The sequence below is a fragment of the Malaclemys terrapin genome, chromosome 10 (genome assembly GCF_027887155.1).
Source record: "Malaclemys terrapin pileata isolate rMalTer1 chromosome 10, rMalTer1.hap1, whole genome shotgun sequence".
Lineage (NCBI taxonomy): Eukaryota > Metazoa > Chordata > Testudines > Emydidae > Malaclemys > Malaclemys terrapin.
The window spans coordinates 72510857-72523625 of record NC_071514.1 but is presented as its reverse complement, the minus strand read 5'-3'; the positions used below and the strand labels follow the sequence as shown (position 1 = coordinate 72523625).

The 12769-nt window shown below is 41.5% G+C and overlaps 1 protein-coding gene across 3 annotated transcripts in view; it reads right to left on the bottom strand.

Moving 5' to 3' along the window:
- Positions 1-398: 398 nt before the first annotated feature.
- The window catches only part of LOC128843874 (radial spoke head 10 homolog B2-like), a 34494-nt gene continuing 22123 nt past the window's right edge, over positions 399-12769 (bottom strand). For 2 of the 3 annotated variants that reach the window (XM_054040975.1, XM_054040977.1), the window contains 5 exons: positions 11871-11943; positions 11066-11128; positions 7772-7909; positions 4409-4598; positions 399-1125 (listed from right to left, as the gene is read on the bottom strand). In XM_054040975.1, the coding sequence (XP_053896950.1) occupies positions 924-1125; positions 4409-4598; positions 7772-7909; positions 11066-11128; positions 11871-11943 (666 nt within the window). In that variant the 3' untranslated portion in view covers positions 399-923. The remainder of the gene's footprint in view (positions 1126-4408; positions 4599-7771; positions 7910-11065; positions 11129-11870; positions 11944-12769) is intronic. The other variant, XM_054040976.1, reaches the window with a different exon arrangement.

The following is a 12769-nucleotide window of genomic DNA, read 5'->3' as shown; positions in this document are numbered from 1 at the left end:
ATTGAGTTACCTAAAATAGTCTCAGAATCATCAGCATGTAAAAGCTACACTGCACCAGTTCTTCAATACTACACAAGTAAACTAACCTGTTCCTCTCCTGTATAAGTTGACAGAGGCTGCTGCTTTAACAATAAAAAGTGAAAAGGATAAGGGCCTGATCTTCCAATTCATACTTTGTAGTCATACCACTGAAATCACATGATGCAGGATTAAGCCCAAAGATTTACTTTACATGAGTGAAATATCTGGATTCCTTACATGCCAATGTACATAAAATAGGTGTACAGACGCTCCCCGACTTACCCAAGGCGTTCCGGAACAGAACACTTGCGTAAATCGAATTTTGTGTAAGTCAGGAACATATCTCCAACAATTATGCAAAAAAAACCTAAACACAAAAAAAACCCTTATGGAACTTTTTACTTAAGTGCAGATTTCCCTAAGTTGGGTTTGTGTAACCTGAGGAACGTCTGTATAAGCAAAAGCCTCATGCAGGATGTATAGTTTTAAATTCCATTCAGACTATGCAGTCTCATGGTTACAAGAGTTAGCCAACAAACAAACCTGAAACACTAATGATCTTTTAATGGAAAAATGTCTCGTAATATGGCAAATAGTACATGTATGGAATGGCTTTGTATGTTCAAAGGTTTACACAAGTTTTATGTAACAATCAATTATATAATCACACTCCCCAATTTCTAGGGGGCTCAGGATATCAGCAGATGGAGGTGTGGGGGAAGACTGGAGAGTTAAATTTCCCTCTGATATAAACAAATACAAATAATTGTATTCATTCATTTCCTAGAACCTACATTGTAATGTTTAGATTTTACAGACCTAGAAAGTAAATCTGATACCTTAAAAATGTTAACAAGCGCAGACTTTACTTACAACTTTATTATTGCAACAGTCAGCCTAATTTACTTTTTCTTTTTCTTCACCCCTGCAGAAACCTTGCTAATGACTGGCTGGGGCAGAATCACTACTTCTTCCTTTGCAGGAAGTGGCAGCTGTGTAGCTGAATCCTCTGGCTCTTTAACCACTCCACTATCTGTCTCTGCTTTTTCTGCTGCAGCTTCTTCTTGTTTTTTGGCCTCTTCGGCTTTCCTTATGGCGATAAGCCTAAGCTCACACAAACAAACAGAAGTTTACACTTGTTTACCACTGCAACAAATTCATGCAAACTTATCATAGGCTAAAATGATTGTTTTGCTTAAGTAAATATAGCCATACTGCAATTACATGCAGAATGAATTACCTAATGAAAAATGTGATCCTTTTAATCCTTTCCTAAAATGTGTGTGCTGTGTAGTTGCTACTTCGCAATCAACCATTGTTAAGCTTCATGTATCATTGCATAATCCAAGCACATTCTTAAAAGGAAAAATTATTTACCTGTGATCCTAGTTCTCTGAACATATCATCTCGTTAGCACAAGACTGCTTCCCTAGCTCTCAAATTGTTTTTTTGACCCCTGAAGGTAGTGGCAGCAGTGCAACATGTGAGGTAGGTTTTCCTAATAGTAATCCTATGCAGCGCATAAATACTACTCTCTGAATGTTCCAGTCAATTCTTTCGATTATGCAGAAGGCAAAGCTCCCATAAAAGAAACTAATGCCAGATCAGTATAAGGGCTTATCTCCACTCCAAGTTGCATTTGTTTAATTAAATTGTTTGATTAAACTAGTGTAACTATGTGGAGACAGTGTTCTGTGGTTTTAACTTGCACCTCTAAATGTACAGTTGCAAACTAAACCAATATAAACAGTTTTAAACTAACAAGTGTCCACCTGGTTATGCTGGTTTAACTAAATCCCCATAAAAATCACATTAGTTATCTCAGTGTGTAGCCCAGGCATACTTTTTTTTTTTTTTTAAGTGCTTCGGTAAAGAAAATGAACAAGGTATAACGGAAAAAATGTCAATAAGTAACCAGCAAGTTCTGAGAGGAAGTGGGCAGAGGAGTGACAATCGTGCCAGGTATTTTCAGGGAAGCAGAATTACAGGTAAGTAATCTTCCCTTCTCTAAAGAGATCTTCTGTACAGGAGTCTCACTCCTTCAGAGATGTTCCAAAAGCCAGTGGAGCTCAGCTGTAGCAAGGGCAAGGAGAGCTTTTGGGGAGAGAGGACTAATGCTGCTCGTCAGGCACAGAATACAAAGCTGTAGAATGGGCCCATACCACAGAAGCAAACGCCACGCAAAAATATTTGACCAACTGAAAATGACGGATGTCCTGAAATTAAAAAAAAAAATAAAAAATTGTATGAAGGTGAGAGAGTTTGGTCTCTCCTACCTTGGAAACAAATGCTGGAGCACAGAGAATCTCAAAAGGGAATCCCTTTTGGAGCCTGAATTCAACCAATAATGCTTTCCAAACGTATGAAGAAAGGAAAGTGTAGTTGCTTTGCATATGTCTGTGATAGGAACATCCATTAGGCAGGTAGTGGTGAGCATAGACTCTAGGTTATGCCAAGGCAGTTTCAGACCAGTTACGTCCTAACAATGCAAAGCACTGAAGACATTGGGTAAAGTTTTTGTAAGTGCCCAAGTTCCGTTTTCAAAAGAGATTTTGGTATCAAATTGAAAGTTAATGGCTTAATGACTTAGGAGCTTTAGGCACTTATGAAAATTTTACCCATAGTCATTTCCCACTTAACTGGTGTAAAAAGAAAAAGTTGTGTGGTCTTTCTCAGTGCTTTATATAGAATCATAGAAATGTAGGGCTGTAAGTCACCTTGAGAAGTCACCTCGTCCAGTCCCCTCCCTGTGCTGAGACAGGATGAAATAAACCTAGGCCATCCCTGACAGGTATTTGTCCAACCTTTTCTTAAACCTCCAATGATGGGGATTCCATAACATCCCTTGGAAGCCTATTCCAGAGCTTAACAACTCTTATCGTTAGAAAGCTTTCCTAATATCTAACCTAAATCTTCCCTTGCTGGACATTAATTCTTGTCCTACCCTCAGTGGAGACCGAGAATTGACCATAGTCCTCTTTATAATAGCCCTTAACAGATTTGAAGATTTATCAGGTCTTCTTTCTTCAAGACTAAACATACCCATTTTTTTTAACCTCTCCTCATAGGTCAGGTTTTCTAATCCTTTTATCATTTTTGTTGTTCTCCTCTGCACACTTTCCAATTTGTCCACATCTTTCCTAAAGTGTGGTGCCCAGAACTGGACTCAGTACTCCAGCTGAGGCCTCACCAGTGCCAAGCAGAGTGGGACAATTACCTCTGGTCTTGTATTCGACATATCTGTTAATGCAGTGTTTTTTGCTGCTGTATCACATTGACTGCTATTCAATTTGTGATCCTTTTCAGCAGTACTATTGCCTAGCCCATTATTTTTGTAGTTGTCCATTTGATTTTTCCTTCCTAAGTGAAATACTTTTCACTTATCTCTATTGAATTTCAGCTTGTTGAATTCAGACTGATTGTCCAAAGTGCTTGCAACCATTCCCAGTTTAGTGTCATCTGCAAATTTTATGAGCATACTCTCCACTCCATTATCCAAGTCACTAATGAAAATATTGACTAGTTCTGGACCCAGGACTGACCCCCTGTAAGACCCTCCTAGATACACCCTCCCAATTTGACAACAAACCTTTGATAACTACTCTTTCAATCAGTTGTGTACTAATTTATAGTAATTTAATCTAGCCCACACTTCCCTAGTTTGCTTATGCGAATGTCATGTAAGACTGTCAAAAACCTTACTAAAATCAAGAGATACCATAGCTATTGCTTCCCCCTATTCACTAGGCCAGTTGTGAATTCAATCCTTGAGGGGGCCACTTAGGGATCTGGGGCAAAATCAGTACTTGGTCCTGCTAGTGAAGTCAGGGGGCTGGACTCAGTGACCTTTCAAGGTCCCTTCCAGTTCTAGGAGATAGGATATCTCCATTAATTTGTATTTCAAAAGTAGCTGAGTGTTCTACAGAAGGGTTTGAAAAATGTTAAACCCCATGTGAACCCCTGGTGACAAGGGGTTGGTGTGATATATTCAGATTGCAATGAGCTAGGATAATTGAGACTAGCTCCTGATAGGCAGAAATAGCTGCCAAATGTGCTTCAGAAAAGAAGAAAATAATCACACAGGGCCTTTCCCCTAAGTGTCAGGGGTAGTTGTGTGTTGTATGTAAACATTTTCTTTTTCATCTCAATTTCTTTCTGAGAGAACCTGGGTAACGTTCTATAACAAATGAAAAGAAATTGATTATTGTAGTCTACTGATTGCACTATATAAATCAGTCATCCAATAGTAGCTAGTGGATGTGATTTATCAAAGAACAGAGTGACAATTTCCCAAATCCTAAATCTTCAAGAACAAGGTATTCATGTAGGACCTTACTCTAGATGTCTCTAGGTGTAAAATGAAGCTTTTAAATTAATTAAGACTCACTTTGCTTCCTCTTCAATTTTCAACTGCAAGGCTAATTCAGCATCCCGTTTCCTATTTTCTTCTACATTTTCCTTCACCATTTGAGCATGCTTGTAGGCAGGAAAGAACTTGTTCACAAAAAAGATGTACATCTGATTCAGCCACAGACTGAGTTTTTCCTTCTGTTCGTTTTTTGCTTTTTCTAGTTTATCTGTAACAGAACCATTTACATTTTAATTGTAGTTTAACCTACTTAAGAATATATTTGGCTCATTCTAAATTTTAATCAATACAACCAACTCCTCCCCATCCAGGATGTTCTAGAATTCTGATATGGCTACCAAAATAAAAGTGTGTCCTGTGAAGCTGCTAGGCTACCATCTAGGCCTCAAGGCTCATAAGAGGCATATGCTTTGTTCCTCTGCTTGGTGTCGAAGGGAGCCACATTGGAGGAAATGTTCAAAAACAACACATGGGGTAGACTGTGGCAGCTATATGGTAGCATCATTCCCTTTGCTGCATAGTTGCCACTTGCTGACCTCTGTACTGGAAGGCTATTGTTTCTGCTTCAACTCCAGCATAAATGTGTTCGTTTAGCATTAAATTACTGCTACAGCAATTCCATATCTACAGTTGTTTTACGCAGGAGAGGTGAGTAGGAAAATGATTGTGTCAAGATGCCAGGTAGGACAAAGTGTGGGTCAGAAGTGCTGCAAAATCATGGACATAACTCTGTCTTCAGCTGATCCTATGGAGCCCAGCCTCTGCTCCTTTAAGAGGCAAATCCCCATCCCTTTCTACACATTCTTTTGTGAGAAGGAGATGGTCCAGGCTACGGTGAAAATCCTGGTGGATTGGTGAGGTCAGTTTTTCTCCTGTTGGCACTTGCCCCTCTAACAGCAGTGTCCTTCCCTTAAAAAAATGTATATAAATAAAAACAAAGAATTCAAAAACACCTAAAGTAAAATTAATGGACCGTAGTTCTTATGGCACAACATAAAATGCACCTTGCTTGAAGGGCATCCCAATTTGGGATTCTGGTATCCATTCTCACGTCCAACTTGCTCCTACATACATATGCAATAACATTCTACAGTTGTTATAAAAAGAATACAGTAAGGATGGTTGCTGAAGCACCTTGTCTGCTTGTACTCTTGTGTTTGTGACAACCCCTCCGCCCCCCCGTCCATTCGTATAAGACTTTTATAGCTATGAAGAACAACAGAGCTAGGATTCCCTAAGCAGGCAAGAGGGAGTCAATGTAGGCAAATGGGAGATGCAAGGCTCAAGAGAGGCTCATGAGAAGTGCCATGTGGTGCACTAACGGGAACCCCACATACAAATTATGCTTTTCTGGCTGACAGATTATGTAAACACTGTGATACAGAGACCCCCTGGCAAAAAGTCCCCCATTCTTTGTAAACAGCTCTCACCTCAGATCTGACAAACTCATTACACCCAACATATATCTTGCAGGATTTTCATCTATATACGATATCATGTAAGGTATCTACAGAAAGCTCGTAACTTGTCAAGACAATCATTGTGCAATATATGTTCTGGTAATATTTAAGGAATAGTATATTTATACTGAAAGTATGCCTTATGGACTTGGTCATAGAAATGAAATAACAAAAGGGGTAATGTGCCTGAGGCCAGGTCTACACTAGTTATAGCAGTATAACTATGTCATTCAGGGATGTGAATAATCCACATCCCTGAGCAACATAGTTAAACCGGCCTAACCCCCAACGTAGACAGTGCTATGGCGACAGGAGAGCTTCTCCCATCGATTATAGCTACCACCTCTCTCTAAGGTGGATTAATTACACCAACGGGAGAGGCTCTCCTGTCAGTGTAGGAGTGTCTTCACTAAGGGCTTGTCTACACTTACATTTTATAGTGCTCTAATTTTCTGGCTCGGGGGTGAAAAATCTGCAAGTCTGAGCGCTTTAAAGTGCTAGTGTAGATGGGCTTTGAGTGCTTGGAGCTAATCCCCCTCGTGGAGGTGGATTACCAGGAGTGCTGGAAGAGCTCTCTCCTAGCGCTCATGCACGACCACACTCGCACTTCAAAGCACTGCCGTGGGAGCATTCCCGCAGCAGCGCTTTGAAGTTTCCAGTGTAGACATACCCTTAAGCACTACAGTGGCACAGCTGAGCTGATGCAGTGTTTTAAGTGTAGACTTGCCCTCAGTGATGGTGCATTCAAGCAAAAGGGAGTTGTCACTCTTCCTTAATCAGCTGGCGAGGTAATGAAAGGTTCAATTCACTACCCTTGCTCCCTCCTACAACTATCAATGGAAAATCATTAGCAGCACAACCAAACAATCAAAACCCGTTGGAGGTGATAAAGGAACATTACAACAGACAGAGCTTGGCCCAGACCTTGAATAAAAACAAAAGGCTGTTTTCAGTATAACACGGATCTAGAGTACTTCTCCCTCTCTAACACTGAAGAAACCCCTGGGGAGCAAGGCTGTTTTCATGAATGTTTGGGTCCTGGTTCCTGTGAAATCAGCCACCTCTGCAGAAGACTGAATTTTTAGGGGGAAATCTACTTTATCAGCTAGGAAAAGTAACGATTGATACATGTAGACCCAGGCTCGCTTTTTATGATTTTTTGTATTGTAAACACTTGTACTCATCACACTCTTGTTTCTAGTTAAATATTTATTCTCTCTCAAATAAGCCGCCTTCTATTTTATTATACGTTCTCACAAGTGCTATGTAGTTTACAGGCGGAGTGGCTTAAGGTAAAACTAGTGAATTGGGGTACAACACTGCACCTTTGGGTGCAAAGGATCTGTAATTTCTGTGGGTAGCCAGTGTCAGGGGCTGGATAATACAGGGATAACAATTCAAAGGGACTCAAGGATTAAGATGCACTTATTTTTAACCTGCAAGGTGAAGTTAGCCCAGAGGAGAGTGCGTGAGGGGCTGGTGGTGTCAGGGAGCTGACAGCCAGCTACCACAAGACAGACACCCTTTTGCTAGAGGCAGGGGGTGACTCTCGGTCCTGGGTACCCTGAGAACCACCACAAATGCCCTCTGGTTTGTTATATGGATTTTCTTTCTCTAGCCAATGACGACAGAACAGTCCTACACCTGTAAATAACAATATGTACCTTCAGTGAGAATGGAAACGTTTTATGTAAGTTTAGAGAACTCTTCTTTAAAATAAAAACTAGGATTTTTTAATTGTGGAAAGAAACATGGAAAGAGAATCTTAAACATCTCATTTCATTTTTTTTTTTAAACAGTGAAACTCACTCTATTGTGTTGGATGTTCTTTTACTGCCCTCTTGTGACAACAACCTAAAGGATTAGGAGCTATTCAATTACATTTTTTTTCATTGGTACCAGATCTTCAAAACTACTTTACCTGCAAATTCTTTCATGGGGTTGCTGAGCACTTGGCCTTGTTCTGCATCCAAATCCATCAAAGACTGAACTAACATTTCATCTTTGTCATCAGCAGACAGCTGGTACACTGTGTTTGAGGAGAATGTGACATTTGGAACTGCAAGGGAAGAAAATAAAATTACATACTGTGACCCAAGAACCCGTACTGCCAACTGGCAGGGGGCACTGGGATACAAAGGGGTACAGAGATCCCCTGGATTCACCAAAAGCCTGTCAACGCAAGGTCTTTAATGGAAGCCTGTATTACAGTGGTCATCATAACTATTGCAAGATGTATGTATGGAAAAGATGTGAGGAGTTATGTGTATATACTAAAAATGTTCTCTAGATCTGTAGTTAAAAGCAGATCACTCAAAGGCAGCATGTCTTCAGACAAACTTCTCCAGATGGACGGTGGGAGACATTTAGCTCCATGGTGGACTATTGTGTATTGTACAATAGGAGTCTGTTAACAATCTACGTTAAATGCTAATGAATAGCTAGCTGAGACTTGAGAGAGAAATTAAGAGGAAGAAGTAAACAGCAGAGGGAGGTGGGGGGACTCTATCTGGAGATGCACATCAAAGGTCTGTTCTGGTATATTTGTGGGGAGGGAAGGGTGCACAAAGACAGCCTGGCATTCCTTCAATCTGTGAGGACAAGCTGCCAGCACACTTCATCTTGTGAGAAGGGATTTCAACCAAACTGCTTGAAAATGCTGGGGAAAGAAGTTGGGGTGGGTTATCTTGTAGGAGATAGGGGAATGCCATATGAGTTAAGTTTAGTCTCTAAAAATGGTATTATGCTTTATATGTAACCATTTGTTCCCATCTCTCACATTGATTTTTATTTGAATCTATTTTTTTTAAATCAATTCCCTTTTGTTTTATAATTGAACACAAGTGCTTTGTGTAATACAGGAATGGTGATCTTGGGTAAAACTAGTGAACTCTGGGACACTGCTCCTTTGGGAACAGAGGATCTGGGATTTCTGTGGGTATCCAGTGATCATTTAGGGGCTGGATATCACAGGGGGACACAATGAAGGGACTCAAGGACTGGGGTGCATCTGTTGTCAATCTGCAAGGCAAAGAAAGGGCTGGTGTAGTCCACAGAAGACGGCTTGAGTGGCTGACAGGCTGGTTGTCTTAGGCCTGGTCTACGCTTGGGGGGAGGAAGGGGAGGAGAGAGAATCAATCTAAGTTACACAACTTCAGCTACGTGAATAATGTAGCTGAAGTCGATGTACTTAGATCTACTTACGCAGTGTCTTCACTGCGGTAGGTCGACTGCTGACACTGCCCCATTGAGTCCACCTACGCTTCTCTGTTTGGTGGAGTACTGGAATTTACAGGAGAGCGCTCGGCGGTCGATTTATCGCATCTTCGCTAGACGCGATAAATCAACCCCAGCTGGATCGATCGCTCCAGAGGTAAGTGTAGACATGTCCTTAGGGAGCTAACACCCAGCTAGTACAGGCAAGATTCCCTCACACTGGAGGCAGTTGGTAACAAGATGACACTCAGCCCTGGGTTCCCTGAGAAGCATCACACATACTAATAAGTACTAATAAACACTTTAACAACCTTTTATGTCTCTGTATTAGGTAAATATAAACTGCCACCTCTAGTTCTAATGCTGGAGTTTGCATAGAATTTTGCACTGGAGAAAAGCTAATTTCCCTCAGAAAACAAAGGGGCTGGTTTTACACTTCTGTTTTCATCTCAAGTGGCTGGGACAGAGAAGGGAAAGTGGAAAAAAAACTTTTTTTTAGCTTGAAAAGTATATTTTACTATGCTATTTTATCATTAATCATGAACCTTACAATAAAATTCATGAACACAAGCTTCAGGTGTGTGATGCTCAAAAGCTGAACTGACAACAGAGTGGTACAGAAGGCAGTCTCAAACTCAGGAAACACTTTTGAGGACATTTAGCTGTAGTATTGGAACAAACTCTTGCAGAGTATCCAGATGTGCTCTTGCAAAAGGCCTTACTACTACTCATTCCAAGAGGTCAGTAGGGGATGTAAACTGTAGAGTAAAGCATGTCCTGTTTATATTAGGGATGTGTGTTTTTTGATGGAAACAAAAGTACTGTAAAAATTTCTACACAGACAAATTCATGCAAAGTTAACGTTGCTCTAGTGAATTTCCTACCAACACAATCCCTAAAAGTCAAGGAAACCACCAGATAAGCCAATGTTACCATTCAGACCAGCCCTTTCTTCATAGAGCTTACCACCCCATCATCAAACAGACTCAAACACATGCACTTGGACTTGTCATCTCCATAATATGTTCTCTTGCCCTTCAGACAACCACGCACGATGCACACATCCATCCCTCAGTCACACTGAAAATCTTAACTCTGACCCCAACCAGATTAATATATTTGATCACTACTTTAAAATGCTTAAGTCTTGAGTTAAGGGTGTGCATGCAAGCATGATTCAGAGGTCGTGTGCAGTACAGGTGGCTATTTGTTGCAAGTGAAAGGGTGGGGAACGTATCAGTTCAGCTGGCTGGTTAAGATATGTCTAGCCTGGTCTAGATGTTAACGGTGCCATTAACTGCCTATTTCCTGGATTTTTAGTGTTTTGGTAGAAAAAAAATGGTAAATGTGTGCTGGGTAAGAAAAATCAGGAGTGGGGGGGAATTCAAGAGTGCTGGCGGGGCTAAGGGGGAAGAGCAGCACCTCCAGGCACCAGAGATGATCTCTACTGGCTTGCTGGAGTGAGGTGGGGCAGGGGTGGAAATGCCCCAGGCTGTGCACCACAACAAGCAGTGGAGGGGCATTTTAACCTTCAGACGCTAACAATTCTCATGCTCCTCAGCCAGCTCAAGCTGCAACCTACAAGCACTACCTCGTTCATGGACTGGCTAGTGCGTGAGGAGCCAGGGACCTGCTAGTTCTGCAGGAGGAGTGCCCACTGTCACCCACCGTGCCTGGCTCACGACATCAGGACTCCATGGGATTCCACTCCAAGTCCCTCAGGTGGAGAAGGCAGGGAAATGTGTTTCCCTGCAGCACAGAGATGCTCCTCAGCCCCACCTCCACTTGCCTCCTTCTCCTCCCTGCACACACAGTGCATTTGCCCTGGCACCTAGCTGTACCTGGCTCCACGCCTTGTTCCCTTAGGTGGTCTCTCTCCCTAGATCAACTCTCCAGACAAGCCATTGACCAGCAGTAGACCTGGGGAAACTTCCCCAGCCATCCACCAGCACCTGCCCGCCCCGCCCCCCGTGCTGCCTACAGCGAGCCTCCTTCTCACCTGTTCCAGCTCCTTCCTTTGGTGCCCGGAAGCCTATGGTGGAAGCATGTTCTACAATGGCCTCTAGGGGGGTGAAGATGAAAACAGTAAGTGTGGTCATTTTGTCTAGACAAAGGCACACTGAGTTGGTGCAGGATTAGCTAGTGTGGGGAAAGAGCAGCCTGGGGTTGTTCAGACCGACTCGAAGGAATCTGAAAGAAACATTAGACCAGGGATAGGCAACCTATGGCATGCGTGCCGAAGGCGGCACACGAGCTGATTTTCAGTGGCACTCAACTGCCCGGGTCCTGGCCACCAGTCCGGGGGGCTCTGCATTTTAATTTAATTTTAAATGAAGTTTCTTAAACATTTTAAAAACCTTATTTACTTTACATACAACAATAGTTTAGTTATATATTATAGAAAGAGATCTAAAAACATTAAAATGTATTACTGGCACGCAAAACCTTAAATTAGAGTGAATAAATGAAGACTCAGTACACCACTTCTGAAAGGTTCAATAAGGAGGGATAGGATTCTAAAACCACAACTGTATGTAGTGTGAAAAGGAGCTTGGAAATTCAAGCTTGTCCTCCTGCTTGAAATGGTGCAAATGTGTGAAATTAAATGTTAGATTAAAGGATTTAAACCCTGCTTTAAATGTAAAACTGAATGCAGCCTTCACTCCATAATAAAATACACCCCACTATACGAAGTCTAAGATACATTTTTAATTAACTCGGGGGGGGGGTGTGTCTTGTGAGACCCATATTCTCTTTCCCCCACTACCAGTAATAGATGCTAACAGCTATTCTGTAGTACTCACCTCTCTCTTTTTCAGTGGATTTAAAAGTCTGTCTGGAAGTTCTATATTCTACTGCAGAGTCCTTGGATTTAAGCTTGTGTTGGAATGAAAACAGAAATCACAAATATAATCTTTGAATTTCTATATTTTTCTTGCACATGTTTCCATCCACAAAGCATTTTGGAATAGCAGCAGCTACTACATTAAGGCACAGGAAGCCCTCAGTACAGCCAATTCTGCAATCTTGCCTGCTGTAGTCAATATTTAATAATACTTGGAACTATACATATAGTGTTTTACATTTTCAAATTCTTGTACAAATATTAGCTAATCAAACCTAACAATATCCCTGTAATATCTTAAAAGGAAATACGATTATACCTGTTTTACAGAGGGGGAAACAGACAGAGGGATTAAGGCCCCAATCCTGAAATTGGCTCCATGTGGGCACATAGGAGTCCCGCTTAAATTGCAGGGATGTGTCTGTGCTGAGCCAATTACCAGATCAGGGCTTAAGTGACGTGTCCAAGGCCACACAGTAAAACAGTGGCAGAGTTACAACTAGACCACAGAAGTACCTGATTTCCAGCTCTATCCTCAGTGCACTAGACCATGCTACCTACCAAAGCAGCCATCTACAGTAGCTTTTTAATAGGCTTTTTAGCTGGATCTTCTTGAACCACAGGCTCACAGAAAATGGCTGCCATGTTCCTTAGAGCCTTGTTGAAAATAGAGGTCCTGTCCTTACACGTGTCCTTCTGAGGTAACTGTTTGATACCATTAGTTGTCCTGTCCTGCTGAAGTAAAAAATGAATCTTCTCTACTGATTATATTACTTAGTAGGAGAAACTGCTGTCTCCAGAAACTCTTTACAAGTGCAGCTAAAGAAAGAGAGAGAGATTAATGGAGGATGTGAAGAA